Raw genomic sequence first — 19,990 nt, forward strand, 5'->3', positions numbered from 1 at the left:
ATATTTGGATAATTGCCTAAATTGTTCAGCTTCTATTTACTTCTTCATCACTGGAATATTTGTGAGCATGGGGCGGGGTTTATGACATGCAGGCAGCCCACAGCTCTTGGCTCAGGTGTCCTGTTTGCTGGCTTCCTTTCTAGGGCCTGCTGGTGACAGTGAATGGCAATCCTGTGGACTATCATACCATCCATCCCAGTCTACCCATAGAGAATGGCCCTGCCAAGACCGACCTATACTCCACCCCCCAGTACCGGTGGGAGACATCAGAGTCCTCAGGTAAAGTACCTGCGGAGGAGGAGAACTTACCCAGGGCTCCATTTCCCTCTCATTCAAGACACACTGCATCTTTCCTGTTTGTTGCTTATGTGATTCTTTAGGAGTACAGGTATGCAAATGTTCTTTAGGTCTCAGGCCAGTAAAGCTAAGCTCATTTCCTTAATTTGTGCCTATATTTAATACCTACACTGCTTTTATTTATTCATTTATTTATATTTGTTTGTTTGGTGTTGGTACTGGGACTTGAACTCAAGACCTGTGTGCTGTCCTTTTTCTTTTCTACTCAAAGCCAATTCTCTATCAGAGCTACATATACCTCCACATCTAGCTTCTGTGATGGTTAATTTGAAATAAGAGTCTCTTGAATTTATCTGCCTGATCTGGCTTCAACCCTTTGTCCTCAAATCTTACCCTCCTGAGTAGCTAGGATTACAGGTGACATGTTAACATTTTTTGCCAATCCTGGGCCTGAGCTCAGAGCCTGAGCATTGACCCTGGACTTCCTCAAGGCTAGAGCTCTATCACTTGAGCCACAGCACCACTTCCGGCTTTTTTCTGTGTATGTGGCAGCAAGGAATCAAACCTGGCTCTTTGTACATGCTAGGCAAGCACTCTACCATTAGGCCAAACTCCTGGCCCCAACAAGTTAACTTTTTAACAACATGAAACCTACATGAATGTATGCAGATTCACCTAGTTAGCTAGTTGTATACTAATATTTCTATTTGTTGCTGTTTCAATGATATCAGTAATTTCTTTTTTTTTTGCCAGTCCTGGGCTTGAGCTCAGGGCCTGAGCACTGTCCTTGGACTTTCTCAAGGCTAGAGCTCTACCACTTGAGCCTCAGCACCACTTCTGGCTTTTTTCTATATATGTGGTACCGAGGAATCGAACCCGGGTCTTCGTGCATGCTAGGCAAGCACTTTAACCACTAGGCCAAACTCCCGGCCCTATATCAGTAATTTCTTGACAATGTATAAAAACATTTTAAGACAGTCATTTTTGACCATAAAAAAACAACAAAAAAAAAAGAGGGGGAGGGATTTCTGGTAGCTCATGCCTATAATTCTAGCTAGACTGAGATCTGAGTGTTGGAAGCCAGCCTGGGCAGAAATCTCCAGGAGACTTTTCTTTCTATTTAACCAGCAAAACCAGAAATTTGGGCATGGCTCCGATGGTAAAAAAAAAAAAAAAAGGCCCTCAGTTCTACTCAGCTCTAGCTTCAGTACTAGCACGCACACAGAGAGAGAGAGAGAGAGAGAGAGAGAGAGAGAGAGAGAGAGAGAGAGAGAGAGAGAGAGAGAGAGAGAGAGAGAGAGAGAGAGAGAGAGAGAGAAGAGAGAGAGAACGAACTTGCACTTTTCCCTCAATAGGTAGCATTCTAGGTAGGAGACATCAAAGATCCAGAAGGGATGTCTCTCACACACCCTCTCCTTTCCTTTGGCACAGCAAAGCAAATAGCAAATAGCTTACCACTGGACTATTTTTGTAGTTTGGGGAAGAGTGGTGAGTCCACTTGTTATTGTCATTTGTTTTTTTTTTAAGTCCAAATAGGAGAAAACTTGTCATGTGATATAGAAATTGGAATTCTGGAACCCTTGAAGAATATACTATGGTCAACACTCATCCCTTTTCTCTGTCAAGGCTAACTGGCTTTCTCTTGTCCTCCTACATATTGGGTTTTACTTTAGAAGCTCCATCACACTCATAGAAGGCTGCTCTGAAAATATGAATCCCAGCAGGTGGAGCTTTGAAGATCATGTTAGAGGATGCCGTCACACTCTCTCAAATGGAAATTTCAGGGTGCTGTATACTGTGACCCTCATCAAGCAGAAGTGGGTGCTTCTATTTGACTTCTGGGGCCATGATTCATTGCCACTTCCTCCTAAAATCTGTATTTTCAGGCTGTGCCCCAACCAGACCATTCTACATTGCCTGGGCCATTTGTACAGATATCACACATTTGCATGAATAGTTATATAAGGTATTTGTCTGTCTAGAAAAGAAAGAAGAAGAAGAAGAAGACAAAGAAGAATTTGAAGAAGAAAGGAGCCAGGAGGAAAAAAGAAGTGTCAAAGTTCATGCCATGGTCTCTGTGTTCCAATTTATCATGAAACAAAGTTATATTTGTGCCCTCATCGCTATGATGGTAGGTATATCTGCCCCCATTACCCGGTAGATATGAGCATCACCCAACACAGCACGGAAAAATGGTGCACAGGCCCCCGTGGCTGCAGAACCTACTGGCATCTAACAACCAGCATAAGGAACTCACTCTTGTCCATGGCTTGGCAGACAATGGTGGGCTATTTTTATTTTTCATGGGATTTTTGTGCTACGGACTACAAAGTAATGTGCTCTTCAACTCATTTTCTTTTTAAATATTAATATATTTTTTCTCCAATTAGCTTATCAAGTCACATTGTCTTCTAGTTTGCCAACTTAAGGCCAAGAGCACATATTGGGGTATAGAAGGTATGAATGATGTTCACATTTGACATAAGCTTCTTGTATTACTTCCAAAGATACCAAGACAAGCGTCAAACTATCATGGATCCAACTGTGAGCTCTCTATTTCTACTGTTTCTGCTTACTTCTGTTTCCAAATTACAGCTCTGATGATAGTTCTTTGACTCTTAGAAGATAAAGAAAGTTCTAATGTTTCCCTTTCCTAAATACAAATTCTTGGGAGATCTGATTTATTTTTGAAAAACATAATACTTTTATTTATAGCATAGCTCTTCTAAATTCTGTTGCCAATGATGAGATTCCAGGGACAGCTTGGTGATACAAAATGAAAATACTTTAACTCAGGGGAAAAAATGTAGATATAACTTAGCCAGGCAGTCAGTCCCGACAATTTCTGAAATGAAGCTATGTATGACTTGGCTACAGATTCTAGAAAAGACACTATCATCTGGGAAAGGAGCTGGGAAAAAGTTCCTGAAATAAAAAGAGCTCACCTCATGATCCCCAACTCTATTTGGTGTGTGTGTGTGTGTGTGTGTGTGTGTGTGTTTGTGTGCCAGTATTGGGTCTTGAACTCAGGGCCTGTGCACTGTCCCTGAGCTTTTGGAGTCAAAGCTAGCACTTAACCACTTTAGCCACATCTCTACTTTCAGCTTTTTGGTGGTTAATTTGAGGTAAGCCTGGACTAGCTTTAAACTGCAAAGCACAGATCTTAGCCTCATCTGTAGCATGAGCCACCAGCCCCCAGCTCCAACTCTGTTAGTTAAATAGAATTAAGTCTGCACTCTGATTACTTACAGAAATAAGTATATGGTGGTTTGAGTTCAAAATAAGAATTGTTCTATGTAGGTAGTATGAATTTAATTTATAATTCTTATTTAGCACCATACACTTATTTTTCTCTTTAGAGTTTGAAAAAATAGATTGAATACAATATCTTTTTTACGTAATAGAAAAGAAAATCTGTACTAAAACCAGCATGATTTTTCATTCAAGACATGAACTTTGGGGTTGGGAGTGTGGCCTAGTGATACAGTGCTTGCATAGCATGCATGTAGAGGTTCGATTCAGTACCACATACACAGAAAAAAGCCAGAAGTGGTACTGTGGCTCAAGTGGTAGAGCTCTAGCCTTGAGAAAGTCCAAGGACAATGCTTAGGCCCTGAGTTCAAGCCCCAGGACAGGCAAAAGAAAAAAAAAGAAGAAGAAAAAAGAAAGACATGATCTGTTGTGTTTGGCTCAGTTAGTAGAGCATTAGCCAGTGAGTAAAAGCATCAGGTACTGAGTTAAAGTCCAGGTGTCATATCTCCAGTCCCAATAACCCCCCCCCCCCAAAAAAAAGAAAGGAAGCAAAGAAAAAGAAAAAAAGGTGGCCACAAGTGACCAAGCCATGATGTTTGAGGTGTGGCTCAGTTGGTAGAGTGCTAGCCAGTGACCAAAAGTGTCAGGTGTGGAGAAGTCCCAGTTGCAGCCCCACCCAACAAAGGACATAATCCTGGCTGGTGGAGGAGCCTGTCCTCGGAAAGGCTGTCCATACTGCAACAGGCATTTTATGAAAGCTTAGGAACCCAAGCCTTACAATGATTTTATATTTCTTCAAAAATTCATGGTATAAGTGTGCCAACTTATCTGACAGCTCTGAAATCAAAGGTGGGAAACCACAGCTCACACTCAACTTCTTAACTACCACAACCCAAAGGTAGATTGCATTAAATTTCCCTGAAAATCCTCATTATTCATTGTTCTGTTGCTACCCTCACCCTGCCAAAAAGAACAATGTGAGGGAGGAAAATATCTGCTGCAATCACAGCTTTTTGAAGATTCTTTTTTCCTGAATGATACAAAGAAAGTGACAAATGTATCTTTCCTTTCCTAATGGGATAAGTTCATTGAATATATTAATATATTTATTAATATAATAATTTTAATATATTAATATATATTAATGAAGATAAATCCACTCAGTGTGTTCTTTTTATGTAAATACTCTAAGTATATCCTAAATTTTGATATATATTGTTTATAAAATATAATACTTTGAGGGAAATAGTTTGGACCTTTATGGTTATCACTTTTTAACAATATAAGCAGTTTAATTTCCAGGATAATTACCATGTAATTTATCCAATAATTTTAAATAACTTATTGCTTTAAAAGCTAGTTCTGCTTTAGGGAAAATTTGCAATTTGCTGAAAAAAAATATTCGTAGTGCCATGCTGGGTTCATTTACCTCATTTCTGCCCACTACATAAAGCAGACTATTAAAATGTTCTGGAATTTATAACTGTTTCTTGATATAATATTCAAAATTGTGTCTCATCTCATTAAGCCTTCAGCATAGCTGCAAAATGTTTTAAAGGCCTTTTCCTAAAATAATATGGTAGTCAAAACTACAGTAATAGATAACAGATTTCCTAGTTCACAGGATTCATGCAGCAGGTTTTAATTTGTATATATGTGTGTATGTGTGTGTGTGTGTGTGTGTGTGTGTGTGTGTATGTGTGAGTGTGTGTGTGTATGTGAGTCCTGGGACTTGAACTTGGGGCATGGGTACTGTCACTTAGCTTTTTCCACTCAAGGCTGCTGTGACCTGAGCCACATCTCCACTTTAAGCATTTTGCTGGTTACTTGGAGATAAGTGGCTCCAGGGCTTTCCTGCTTGGGCTAGCTTCAAATCTTAATCCTCAGATCTCAGCCCACTGGGTAGGTAGTTAAGATTACTGGTGTGAACCACTGGCAATCACCTTTTTTTTTTTGCCAGTCCTGGGCTTGAGCTCAGGGCCTGAACACTGTCCTTGGACTTTCTCAAGGCTAGAGCTCTACCACTTGAGCTTCAGCATCACTTCCGGCTTTTTTCTATGTATGTAGTACTAAGAAATTTAACCTGGGTCTTTGTACATGTTAAGCAAGCACTCTACCACTAGGCCAAACTCCTGGCCCTAATCACCTTTATTAACTTGGCCTGTGTATGTATGTTTGCATGTGTGCAAGCTAAATGTTGAATTTATGTCCATCTATTAATTGATTCATTTCTGCCCCATTTATCTGTCCATCCTGTTTACCCACATAACCTTGTGATTCTCAAAGCTTCTGTTTCTTAGCCCAGAAATAGCTCACATTCACTATTTATAAATAATTGCTGGATCCAAACTGTTTGGGGAAAAGTCACTTGCATTTTTCTATGTTTGTTCTTTGTTATTGTTTGCTTTGTTTTGTGCTGGCTGTGGGACTTTAACTCGGGGCCTTGACATTGTCACTTAGCTTTATCTATCAATGCTGGCACTCTACCACTTGAGCCATAGCTTCACTTCTGGATTTTTGGTGGTTAATTGGAGATAAGAACCTCACAGACTTCCCTGTCTAGGCTCCCTTCAGTGATCCTCCGATCTCAGTCTCTTGAGTAGCTAGGATTATGGGTATGAGTTAGCAGGCTCTGCAGTTGTTTTAATATTTCAAAGTGGGGTGGAGACAAAGAGACTTGAGGTGAGAGGGCCTTAAACTCCACTAGCTACAGGAAGCAAAAAGCCGGTGTCCTCCTCAACAAACCTCATCTCTTTTCCGTTCCCTGTTCCACAGTCTGGGGTCTCTCTCCATTTCCTTTAGAACTCTGTCCTTTCCCTAGTTAACTTGTTATTCAAGGTTTGTCTATTAGATAACTGAACATAATATAAGTGGGAAGTACATCAACTAGTCTGTGACGGTGTTTTCCTTGATATTTCTCCCTGGAGGCTTGGAGCATCACCTACCACAGCTGGCTGACTTTCGTGCTGTTGATTTGGTCATGTACTCTTTGGATGATTCGAAACAGAAGAAAATATGCCATGATCAGCTCCCCATTTATGGTTGTTTATGGAAATCTGCTGTTGGTGTTACAGTATATATGGAGTTTTGAACTTCCTGAAATTAAAAAGGTACCTGGATTTCTAGAAAAGAAAGAACCAGGAGAACTTGCCTCAAAGGTATGTTGTTAGGAAAACAAGAAACCTAGAGACAAACAGAAAAACCGTAACAATAACCAAAAAAAAGTAATCATCATCATAATCTTATCCAGGGAAACTTTGAAAGACTAGGTTCTAAATACATATTGATTTTCACAAATGAACAGATGTGAGGCTGTGAGGAATAATTCATATTGCTCAAATGTCTCTTTCATCTAAGCATGGATGTGTATTATACCATGCTTTTGACTTTTACTAAAAATGGTAATTCTTTACTCTCAAAGAATTATAGCATGAATTATTTTTATACTAGTGTACAATGGTATAGTTCAAAATAGTTTAGTAGCAATTAGATGTGTAAATTGCAATGTCAACAAATGTAGAAAAATGAATAGAAATAGAAATTTTATTTTGCCAGTCCTGGAGCTTGAACTCAGGGCCTGAGCACTGTCCTTGGGCTTTCACAAGGCTAGAGCTCTGCCACTCAAGCCACAACTCCACTTCCTGCCTTTTTCTATGTATGTGGTACCAAGGAATCAAACTCAGGGCTTTGTGCATGCTAGGCAAGAACTCTACAATTAGTCCAAAGTCTCAGCCCAAAATAGAATTCTTTTTTTTTTTTGTGGGTAGTGGGGCTTGAACTTGTCCGGAGTGCTGTCCTTGAGCTCTTCAGCTCAAGGTTACCACCCTACCCCTGGGCCTGGGCTTTGTCCCTGAGCTCTTCAGCTCAAGGCTACCACCCTGACCTTGAGCCCCACTTCTCATTTTCTAGAGGTTAATTGGAGATAAGAGTCTCGGGTCCTTTTGTGCCCAGGCTGGCTTTGAATTGTGATCCTCAGATCTCAGCCTCCTGAGTAGCTAGGATTACAGGCATGAGCCACCACGTCCAGCTCCAAAACAGAATTTTTTAAAATACGATGTAAAATATACCAAGGGATTATTGGTTGATTGTCAATTTATTTATGAATTTGATTATAAGTTTGTTTATTAGTAAATTTTTATTATGGATATTTTGAAATGGATATGAAATATCAGCATTGCCCCTAAGTATATGCTAAAAAATATCAGAGAAATTATGATAGCTTTATTTTTGTGCTGACAAAATCATAATCATTCCATTGCTCGTTCATTTTATTAAGATATTTTAAAATTTTTATTTGAGAAGATTGTGTCCTAACTTACTGCCTGTTTAGTTAGCAAAGTGATATATTTTAAATGCATATTTGATTTTTGTACATGACTTTTCTTTAAGACAATCAAAGCAATCTAATATGCAAAAGGAAAAAGCTTCAAACATTCTCCCCACCAGTGATAGAGAAGAAATTTAGTGAGAAAAATAGAGACACTCATTAACATCACTGAAATTAATTTTTTCTGGGAGCAACAATTCCATCCTATATGGTGGGATACTTAGTACTACACCATAGGTTATATAAAGGAGGGCTATTGAGAAAAAAATCCTAGCAGGTGGCTCTCTGTGCTGTTTTTGTGGACTGTGAAAATGCTATCATTCATTCATCATAAACCCCACTTTCTTTCTGAGCTAAGCTCCATGCCAAAACTCCCTCATAACACTATTGCTCACAAGTGCCTATCAAGGTCTTTTCTTTCACTCTCCCTCTCTTTCCCTTAAATGCAGTGGGAACAAGCTCCCACTCATATTCAACTAGTATATCTTTTTCCATAAGGAAAAAACTTAAAGAAATTCAAATTTTGTCTTCCTTGGTTGTGTGAACTTTAATATGATCCAGAGTATCACATGTTAACAAATGGGTGCCAGCAGAAGGTATCCCTACTACACTGTTGGTGGGGGTGTAAACTGGTTCAACCACTATGGAAAGCAGTATGGCGATTCCTCAGAAGACTAAACATAGAGCTCTCCTATGACCCAGCAATCCCACACCTTGGCATTTACCCAAAAGCCCAGAAACAAGGACATATTAAAGCCACTAACACAACGATGTTCACTGCAGCACTGTTTACCACAGCAAAGATAATGGAACCAACCCAGATGCCCCTCAGTAGATGATTGGATCAACAAGATGTGGTACTTATACACAATGGAATTCTATGCAGCCATCAGAAAAAAATGACATTGCCCCACTTGTAAGGAAATGGAAAGACTTGGGAAAAAATCATATTAAGCAAAGTAAGCCAGACCCAAAGGAACACAGGTTCAATGGTTTCCCTCATTTTTAATAATTAGTACACATCTAAGACTCTCCTAGCAGAGGATTACAATAGCTCAAAACCTAGGTACATAAGGTCATATAGGATGAGACTAAGTGAAAGGAACTCTAGGATATGGAAACAAGAGCTTTATCTCGTGTGATTGTTGTTCTCAATGTAATATGCTATTTCTCTTCTCTTTTGTTGCCCTTTGGTTAATCTCATATTGTTACTGTATCTGACTTTGCTACCTCATATATTGTTTTTTTTAATATTTTTATTGTAATTAATAAAAGGGTTACATGATATTTGCCAGATAGAAGGTGCATTCATTCACATACATTGATACCCTTTCACATGTCTTGGTCCCATTATCCTTCCCCCACCCTCCCCACCCGTCTTGGTTTTCCCCCCTTCCCTATCAAATTTCAAATAACCAAATACAAATAAATTCAATATATCAGATAACAAAGTGAGATACTGTAACAATATGAGATACCCAAGAGACAGCGAAGGAGATGAGAGATAACATAGTACATTAAGGACAACAATCATTCGTTATATGGCTTTTGTTTCAATATCCTGAAGGTCCTTTCAATTAGCTTCATACTATATGGCCTTATGTATCAAGATTTTGCTCTATTGCAGATCTCTGCTAGTAGAGCCCAAGGTTTCTACTGATTATGACGAATGAGGGAAACCATTGAGCCTAAGTTCCTTTGAGTCTGGCTTACTTCACTTAATAGGATTTTTTCTAAGTCTTTCCATTTCCTAACAAATGGGGCAATGTCATTCTTTCTGACAGCAGCATAGAATTCCATTGTGTACAAATACCACAACTTGTTGATCCACTCATCAACTGAGGGACATCTAGGTTGGTTCCATATCTTTGCTATGGTGAATAGTGCTGCAATGAACATTGTTGTGCTAGTGGATTTAGTATGCCCTTTTTTCTGGATGGTTGGGTAAATGCCAAGTAGTGGAATTGCTGGGTCATAGGGGAATTCTATGTTTAGTCTTTTGAGGAACTGCCACACTGCTTTCCATAGTGGTTGAACGAGTTTGCACTCCCACCAACAGTGTAGTAGTGATCCCTCCTGGCCACATCCCCTCCAGCATCTGTTATTATTCGTTTTCCTGATCCTGGCCATTCTAACTGGAGTGAGGTGGAATCTTAGAGTTGTTTTGATTTACATTTCTTTTATGACCAGAGATGTTGAGCATTTCTTCATCTGTCTATAGGCCATTTTTGTTTCTTCTTCAGAGAAGACTCTCTTTAAGTCTTTGGCCCATTTTTTAATGGGATGGTTGTTACTTTGGAGATTAGTTTTGGAGTGATTCAATTTTTTGAGTTGTTGATATATTTTAGATATGTACCTCGTATATTGTATATATGTTTATTTATTTATTTGAAGTTGGAAAGAGAAGGGGGAAAACAAGATGATTTGGAAGGGGTGGGGGAGGGAAATGGGGACAAAAACATGAGAAGGGGTATCAATGTGTGAGAAGTAATGCACCTACTACCTGGCAAATGTAACTGTAACCCTGACATTACCCTGACAATAATTTTTTTAATGGGTGCCAGGCCCAGGAATGTGGCCTAGTGGTAGAGTATTTGCCTACTATGCAAGAGGTCCTGGGTTTGATTCCTTGGTACCACACTCACAAAAATAAGTCAGAAATGTTTCTGTGGCTCAAATGGTAGAGTGCTAACCAGGAGAAAGCTCAAGGTCAGTGCCCAGACCCTGAGTTCAAGCCCCAGGACTGGCAAAAAGAAATGGGTGCCAACTCAAAACTAAGGTTCTGTATTTTATAATAAATTTGATTTCAACCTAGAACTAATTTTTTCAAAAGTCTGAAGTAAGCAGCAAATCCTAATCACAAGACATTTTCAGGAAAATAGATGGAATTAGAGATTACCATGTTTGGTTCAAGCACAAATATTTCATGTTTCCATTTTTCTGTGGAATCTAGATCTAACAGGCATATGTGTGTATATATATTATTATGCATTACATATCATATAATCATGTGTATAATTACATGTGTATTGTGTATGTGTATACATATAAATATATCAAGTATAATATGTACAAATATTACTGTGGGACTATTTATGAGGATGAAGAAAAGAGGAAGGGGAAAGAATGATAGAGGACAAATAATGTTGTCTATGTATGTAGACAATACAATCTCACTGCAAATTGTTGTAAAATAGGAGGGGAGGGAGGCTAGGAAAAGAATAATGCAAGTTAGTATGATTCAATTATTATAAATGCTTACATCACATTCTACAGTGAAACCCTCTGCACAATGATTTATACACTAAATTAAAAAACTGAATGACAGGAAAGTAAAAGATACCATGTTGGAGGTGGTCTGGTACTAGTATGAGTGGGACAATGGAGAGAGTAAAAGGGGGTGCATAGGGTCAATTACTGTATATACAAAATGCAACTAGAACAATGAAACCTGTTAAAGTTGTTTTAGGAAAGGCCGAGGGGATGCAAGAAGGCGGTGGAAGGAGGGAATTTGAACAGAGTACTTTGTGTGCATGTGTTTAGATATCACCATGAATCATTCATCATACAACTAATAGATGCTAATAAGAACTCTTGATTCTATATGTCTGGATTATACTCATCTTCCCCAGAGAAAATCGAGATCTGCTGCTGCCTTCTGCTAAGCTTTCTGCATTTGTCCCAGCTTTAGTCAATTCATGCTGACTTTCAGAATTTAGTGCCGAAGTTTCAGAAGTGCAAGCATTCTAGATCTTCACTTCATGAGATCCTGGACATGAATCGAGAAGCCCTTATTTATAGCATGATAAATATTTATAGCAGGACTTGTTTATAGCTTTGTTTGTACAAGGGGGAGTTCCCTCTATATATGCATACAATGTACCTTGATTCAGAGTTAACCACTCTTTTGCCACTCTCCCTTCTCCCCACTCCCACTTCCCAGTCTCAGAAATCTTCATTTTTTTCATTTTCAAACATGTACCTTAAGGATCTGAGTCATTTTTCTCCTCCCCTTTCCATTAGGATCCATACTCCAAACAGGACATGTTTCACCTTTCTAATAATCAGTTTTATTACAGTTATTCAAAGAGATTTCACCATGTGTTTTCACACATACAGAAACAGTACTTTAAACATATTGATCACGTACCTTCCTGTATGTATTTACAGCTATGTTTACATTTTATATATAGTTCTCATATAAAAGAAAGCATGTGTGCTCTGTGTGCCCTTCTGGACTTTGCTTAATTCATTTAATATGGTCTCCATACACATTCATTTTCCTGCAAATGACATAATTCCATTGTTCTTTATGGCTAAATAATAGTACATTCATATGCATATTACATATATATTACATTATAAAGAATACTCTATTATATATCCATTATATACTCATTATATATGTACACATCATATATCATCGTATATAATACTCATAGATAGGATGAAGAGAGAGAGAGAGAGAGAGAGAGAGAGAGAGAGAGAGAGAGAGAGAGAATAAGAGAATTTTCTAGGTTGATGAATCAGTCTTAAAAGCATCTGGGCTGTTTCCAAAGCTTGGCTATTGTGAATAATTCTGCAGTGCACATGCCTGTGCAGGCGCCTTTATTTCTTCATTTACATTCCTACAGATAAATGTCCAAGAGTGCTGTCACTGGATCATAAGGACATTCTATTGTTACTTTTCTTTTTGAGGAACCTCCTTTTGATTTCCATGTTAGTGTATGTGACCATAGCTTACAGCTTATAAGATTTCCTTTCTCCCTGCAACCTCACAAATACTTGTTGCTACTTGTGATCTTTAGAATGGCCATTCTGAATGAAGTAAGGAAAGCTCAGTGTCATTTTGACTGCTAAGGATAATAAGCATATCTTCATGTATTTATGGACCAGTTGTACACCTTTTGGGAAGTGTTTGTTCAAATCATTTGCCTTTAATTGTACTGTTGATTCTTTGAGATATTTTTGAATTCCTTGTAAATTCTGGTTATTAATTCTTTTTCAGGTGTATAGCTGAGTTACCATGGTACCTATTTCCTTTGCTGTACTAAAGCTTTTTAATGTGGTGCAATCTCATATGTCAAGCCTTGCTCTTATTTGTTGAGCTATTTAGAGTTATAATCAGGAAGTTACTGCTCCTGCCTAAATGCTCCAGTGCTTTCCCCATTAATTCTGCTTCACAGTTTCAGATGTACATTAAGGTCCTTGATCCATTTGGTTAAAATTAGTACAAGATGAGGAATATGCATGTGGATATCCAGTTTTCTAAGCACTCTAAGATACATTTTGCAGCCTTTGCATTTTTTCCTCTTTGTATTCAGCTCGTGAGTGTTTTTAAATGAACAAACCATGTGATGTATGAATTGCATTGTAATGCCGTTATCAACAGAAAATGCTATTAGATATCAGATATTACATTCTCTAAAAATGTAACCTTTTCCCCTAGCCCTTAGAGAAATGTTAATCAAAAGTTTAGACACTAGAGCTTGGAATGTAGCCTAGTAGTTGAGTGCTTGCCTACCATGCATGAAGCCCTGGGTTTGATTCTTTAGTACACATATATCAATAAAAGCTAGAAATGGTGCTGTGGCACAAGTGATAGAATGCTAGCCTTGAGAAAGCTCAAGAACAGTGCCTAGTCCCTGAGTTCAAGCACAAGGGCTGGCAAAAAAAAATGGTTAGACACTTAAGACTCTTCTTTCTGTGCAGGAAGATTGAAGGGAAACAATCTGGGGTTCTATTTTCTAGAATGAAAATGTTTTGATATCTCTAGAACTCCTCAGAATTAGAGGAGTGTTACACATGAAACACATCCTCAACACATCCTCCTTTCCTAATCATAGTGACATCCCACTGAGGAGAAAATCAAGGACAGGGATCATGGAGGAACGTGGTTACTGATATTGATATATTCATCTTCCTGGAACAATATGCAGTGCCCATGTGCTTCTATCCTGCAACCCCCCCCACACACATACGCACATCAAAGGTGGAAAAATCAATTCCTTTGTGTTGGAAACCTAGTGGAGGCAGTGATTTGATTTTAAATTAAAAGGCTAATAATATATGGTGCTTCCATTACCCTATAGAGGATGTGTTTGTACTGCAGATGGTACTGAGTTATTTTTCTCACTCTGATTTCAGATTCTTTTCACTATTACCTTTTGGCTGCTTCTGAGACAGCACCTCACAGAGCAAAAGGCCCTTCAGGAAAAGGAAGCTCTTTTGTCTGAAGTCAAGATTGGAAGTGAGGAGCTTGAAGAGAAAGGTAAGCCCTCTGGGGAGTATTGGAGTACAAATTTCTATGCTGAGCAGAATTACAAAGAGCTCCAAATACACCTGAAAAAAAAATACACTCTGAGGGGCTGGGATTTTGGCCTAGTGGTAGAGTGCTTGCCTAGCATGCACAAAGACCCACGTTCAATTCTTCGGTACCATAAACACAGAAAAGCCAAAAGTAGTGCTGAGGCTCAAGTGGTAGAGCACTAGAATTAAGGAAGTCCAAGGACAGTGCTGAGGTCCTGAGCTCAAGCCCCAGGACTGGCAAAAACAAAACCAAACAAACAAACAAAAAACACCCTGGACTTTAGATGGAGTTAAAGTTGATTGTGAACTTGAAGCCACAAATAACAGTAGTAGAGACTGTAGCCTTTAATCTTAGTTCTTTAAAGTTTTATAAAATTTGATGTTAGGATAGAACCCATGATTTTAACACTGTAAGACTCCACAGGGCAATTTTACAATTCCCCATTGTATGTTCACAAAAGACATGGCCAAAAGAAGAAGCAACTGAGAGGCAGAAAAATGTAATGATTTCTTCAAGGGCATATGAAAAACTAACGTCATTTTTATTTTTTGAATGTGGTTTACTTTGTTTAATGTGATAGTCTCATGGCATAATTTCAGTGAGAAATGGAACCCAAGAACTGACTTAAATATGCTTAATTAAAATCCTCTTCTTTTCTAAAAACAAAATATCACTAAAGAAAGGGAGGAAAGGAGGACGGGAAAGGAGAAGTAAGTTAGCTGATCAGCATCTCTATGCTTTTAATGATAAATAGGTAAAAGGGAACAGTTTGCTCCCCAACTCTGTGGACTTATCATTAGTGATAATATTGATATTTAGAGGACTGGAAACATTATGAGGTCAAGAGGCATTCTGTGTTGTAACTGTATATGACTTTGTTACTGGGTATATTGTATATATGTTTATTTGAAATAGGGAAGGGATTTGAAATAGGGAAGGGCAGGGAGAAAATGCAATGATTAGGGGGAGGGAAATGGGGTCAAAAACATGAGAAGGGGTACCAATGTGACAGAAATAATGCGCCTACTACCTGATGAATGTAACTGTAACCCTTCTATACATTATCCCAACAATAAAATTAAAAAAGAAGCATTCAGTTTTGGACAGGTTACTCTCAAAAACCTGGCTAGTAACCTTAATGAGATTATCTCTGAGCATATAGCTGTATATTAAATCACACAGTAACAAAATATATCGTGGAGAGTCAAATCTTGCCTTCATAGGATTGAATATCTACTCAGCAGATCAGTTAGCCAATTAATTTTGGTAAAGAATGGTTCATGTAAGATAAATAATCTAATCCTTCATTTTCACACATCTTACTCTGAGAATCTACTGAGTTTCTTGAATGGATTATTTAAATTAGATAGATTTGGTGACCCAGGGATTAAGTCCTGAGTATTAACATATTTCAAAACAAGATGAAGCATCTTAATTCCAATGCATAAAATTAATTTGTGATAATTCCTCATACATGATTTAAGCTAAATGATAGCTTTATTTGTAGTTTTAGATACTTACAGGCATACATTAAGATTAAGGTTGTTAGGATTAATTACAGTCAAGTACTGCTTAGATTGTATAGAGCCATGAAAGAATGAGAATTTAAAACTGATAGTTATTTTCACTTACATTATCATTATATATTTATTTTGTAGATTCTAAATTATGAAATAACAAATTGAAGAAAAATTCTAGAAAGAGATTAGTATAAAATATTACCAAAGTTATTTTCTTTTAACTACATTTCAGGAAGGCTATGAATTCAGTGTCAATCTTGCTTTGTGTCTTAGACTAGTCTAAAATCACCCAAGTTATATACTAACTCATAAAATACATGCATTTTGTGGTGTTTGATGACATAAGTATCACATTTGCATACCATGGAACTATTTTCTCAATAAATCTCATTTTTAAACTAAAAAAAATACATGCATTTGCGTCCCATGTACATTATAGAGCCAAAATGCAGTATCTGTCAGACAAATCAGAGTGGTAATGGCACTGTTTTCTATTTTGAAGATGAAGAACTTCAAGATATACAAGTGGAAGGAGAACCCAGGGAGAAGGAGGAAGATGAGGAAATAAAGGAAGAGAAGCAAGAGAAAATGAGGGAGGAGGAAGAGGAAGAGGAGGAGGATGACCAGGACATCATGAAGGTGCTAGGCAATCTGGTGATAGCCATGTTCATCAAGTATTGGATCTATGTCTGCGGGGGCATGTTCTTCTTCGTCAGCTTCGAGGGGAAAATAGTAATGTACAAAATCATCTACATGGTGCTCTTCCTGTTCTGTGTGGCCTTGTACCAGGTAGGTAAAGATTGCTCTCCAGTTTTCAATGGTTTTTATCTATGAACTTTCTTTGCCGATATATATATATACATATGCACAAATATATATGCATGTGTGTGCATGCATGTTCATCTGTGTGCGTGTGTGTGTGTGTGTGTGTGTGTGTGTGTGTGTGTGTGTGTGTGTTTGTATTGCCAGTCCTGGGGCTTAAATTCAGGACCTGGACACTGTCCCTGAGCTGTTTTTGCTCCAGGCTAGCATTCCACCACTTGAGCCACAGCTCCAGTTCTGGCTTTTTCTATTTATGCAATACTGAAGAATCCATGACAGGGCTTGGGCATGCTACCACTAAGCCACAATCTCAGCCATTTTCCAATATTTTTAAGGGTTTATAATTCTATGAACATATCGTAGAGAATGATTAATAAAATTCAAGAATTATCCAGGTGTGGTGGCACATGCCTGTAATTCTAGCTACTCAGGAGGCTGAGATCTTAGTATCACAGATCAAAGCCAGCCTGGGCACTAAAGACCATGAGACTCTAGAAAACTGGGAGTAGTGCTATGGGCCGGTAGCCTTGAGCTGAAGAGCTCAGGGACAACACCCAGGCCCAAAGTTCAAGCCCCATAATCGACAAAAACAAAAAACATTAAAAGGGGTATCAATGTGTGTGAAGTAACACACACTCTATCTGGCAAATGTAACTGTAACCCTATTAATCACAATTTTAAAAAAAAATTCAAGCATTGTCTTCAAAATCCTAAAATGGGAGGTGACTACTGTCAATTCATTCTCAACTATAAACTTTTAGATACTTAGAAGATCAGAAAAAGTTCATTAATTTATCATAAAGTCTTAATTTAAAGAAGAAATCTGAGCCGGGACTTTGGCCTAGTGTCTGAGTGCTTGCCTAGCATGCACAAAGCCCCAGGTTCGATTCCTCAGTACCACATACATAAGAAAAAGCCAGAAGTGGTGCTGAGGCTCAAGTGGTAGAGCTCTAGCCTTGAGAAAGTCCAAGGACAGTGCACAGGCCCTGAGCTCAAACATAGGACTGGCAAAAAATGAAAGAAAGAGACAAAAAAGAAAGAAAGAAAGAAAAGAAAGAAAGAAATTTGTATAGCTAGATTATATTTTTGAATATATAATACATTAAAAGCAATGTTAAGATCATCTTAAACAATAGAGGATTCCCTGGTTAGCTATTATTTCAAAGCTTGATGTCAAGAAAACTACTAATACATGTGTGTATGTGTATGTACACATTTGCATGCATGTGTACATTAAGTGTGTAAGTTTTTCCTTAACTACAATTTGTAAAAAGATAATATTAAAATGATTTTGTGTTTGTACACACAGTTTTAACTGATCTAGAAGAAATCCAATGATAGTAATAATAAAATATTATAAATAAAATAGTAACAGTAAAATATTCTTGCAGGAACCAACAAACCAAATAAAGCCATAAAAATAAACCAGAGTATATAGGATAGAGATATAAAAGCTCTCAAAAATCAATAATAATCTTTAACACTGTTTTAGTGTGTGTGTGTGTGTGTGTGTGTGTGTGTGTGTGTGTGTGTATGCGCAAGTACCAGGGTTTGAACTCAGGGCCTAGGCTCTGTCCTTCAGTCTTTTGGCTTAAAACGGATGCCCTGTCACTTGAGCCACAGCCACAGCCACCCTAGTTGAATGGTTTGAATATATACCAGTTACAACACCTATATGGATTCTAGTCAATTCTTCCAGCTTTTTGGTGGGTAATTAGAGAGGAGTCTCATGGGCTTTCCTGCCTGGGCTGGCTTTGAGCTGTGACCCTTAGTGGCCAGTCTCTTGAGTAGGATTACAGATGTGAGCCTTTGGCACCCAGATTTTGGACACTTTTTTAAAAGTATATGCTTACAAATGGGGTGATGTCATTTTTTCTGATGGCAGCATAGAATTCCATTGTGTATAAATACCACATCTTGTTGATCCACTTATCAATTGAGGGGCATCTAGGTTGGTTCCATATCTTTGCTGTGGTAAATAGTGCTACAGTGAACATCGTTGTGCTAGTGGATTTAGTATGTCCTTGGACACTCCTAGCAGAGGTCTACAGGAGGCCAAACCCTAGATACATAAGGCCATATAGGATGAGGCTAAATGAAAGGACCTCCAGGATATGGAAACAAGAGCTGTATAATGTGATTGTTGTTCTTAATGTACTATGTCATTTCTCATCTCTTTTGTTGTCCCTTGGTTATCTCATATTGTTACAGTGTCTTATCTTGTTATCTGGTATATTGTATATATGTTTATTTATTTGAAATAGGATAAGGAAGGGGAAAACAAGATGAGGGGAAGGGTGGAGGGAGGGAAATGGGGACAAAAACATGAGAAGGGGTATCAATGTTTGTAAAGCAATGTACCTTCTATCTGGTGAAGGTAATGTAACCCTTCTATTAATTACAATAAAAATAAAATAAAAAGTATATGCTAAACAATCTCTAATGACTAGCCATAGCTTATGATAAAGATTCCTGTATGATTATTTTATATTGTTATTACTAAAACCCCATATTGGATTTCAGAACTGATGCAGTTTCCTTGACCAGTAACAACCACCATAACATAGTATTAGCTGAGTGCCATCAAAAGATGAGATAATGTGCTAGAAACCTTCTAAGTATCATCTTACTGTTCTCATTTTATATTTGTGCTCATCCTGGGGCTTGAACTCAGGTCCTGGGCAACGTCTCTTAACTTCATTACCCATGCGAGTTTGGCACTAGACCACTTGAGCAAAAGCTCCACTTCTGGCTTTTTGATAGATGTAGATAGATACAGATACTTGGAGATAAAAGTCCTAGGGTCTCATAAGATGTTCCTGCCTGAAGTTGGCTTTGAAGTTTGAGCCTCAAATTTCATCCTCCTGAGTAGGATTATAGGTATGAGCCACCTGTACCCTGCTTTAGTGTCTGCATAACAGCTCTGCAAAGTATCTACTTACCAAGGAGAACACTGACGTTGCTTAGCAACTGTTCACAATAGCTAGTATAACCCCAAGTCTAACGAAGATCCACCCACTTAAAGATGAACGCCTTAAAGAATTTTAAAAATCGGACTATTTTCCAACATTTTTCTATAGGATCACTTGTTTTAGTTAAATGATGTAAAAATGTGGTGAGTTTTCCAATAGCATGTTTGTCTTCTTTGTCTTTTGTGATTCTCAGGTGCACTATGAATGGTGGAGAAAAATCCTGAAATATTTTTGGATGTCAGTGGTGATCTATACTATGTTGGTGCTTATCTTTATATATACATATCAATTTGAAAACTTCCCGGGCCTGTGGCAAAATATGACCGGATTGAAAAAAGAAAAGTACGTGATTTTGGTGCAGGATGGAATGAGAAGCAGCTAAGCCAGTTGAATAGTCTGAGAATATGTTGCTTACAGCACCTAATGGATTCTAATAAAACAGGATGATTTGGGGAGCTTATACATACTGGGATATGAACTCTTTTTTCTT

At 38.1% G+C, this 19,990-nt stretch overlaps 1 protein-coding gene across 1 annotated transcript in view; it reads left to right on the forward strand.

Annotated features, from left to right (window-relative positions):
- Positions 1–19,990, forward strand: part of Piezo2 (piezo type mechanosensitive ion channel component 2) — a 367,270-nt gene that overhangs the window by 256,757 nt on the left and 90,523 nt on the right. Inside the window, exons 11-16 of the mRNA XM_090353510.1 lie at positions 144–279; positions 2,280–2,428; positions 6,477–6,707; positions 14,024–14,147; positions 16,209–16,495; positions 19,694–19,842. Of these exons, the coding sequence (XP_090209636.1) occupies positions 144–279; positions 2,280–2,428; positions 6,477–6,707; positions 14,024–14,147; positions 16,209–16,495; positions 19,694–19,842 (1,076 nt within the window). The remainder of the gene's footprint in view (positions 1–143; positions 280–2,279; positions 2,429–6,476; positions 6,708–14,023; positions 14,148–16,208; positions 16,496–19,693; positions 19,843–19,990) is intronic.

Source organism: Megascapheus bottae, chromosome 19 (genome assembly GCF_031878675.1).
Source record: "Megascapheus bottae isolate mThoBot1 chromosome 19, mThoBot2.hap1, whole genome shotgun sequence".
NCBI classification, from domain to species: Eukaryota; Metazoa; Chordata; class Mammalia; order Rodentia; family Geomyidae; genus Megascapheus; species Megascapheus bottae.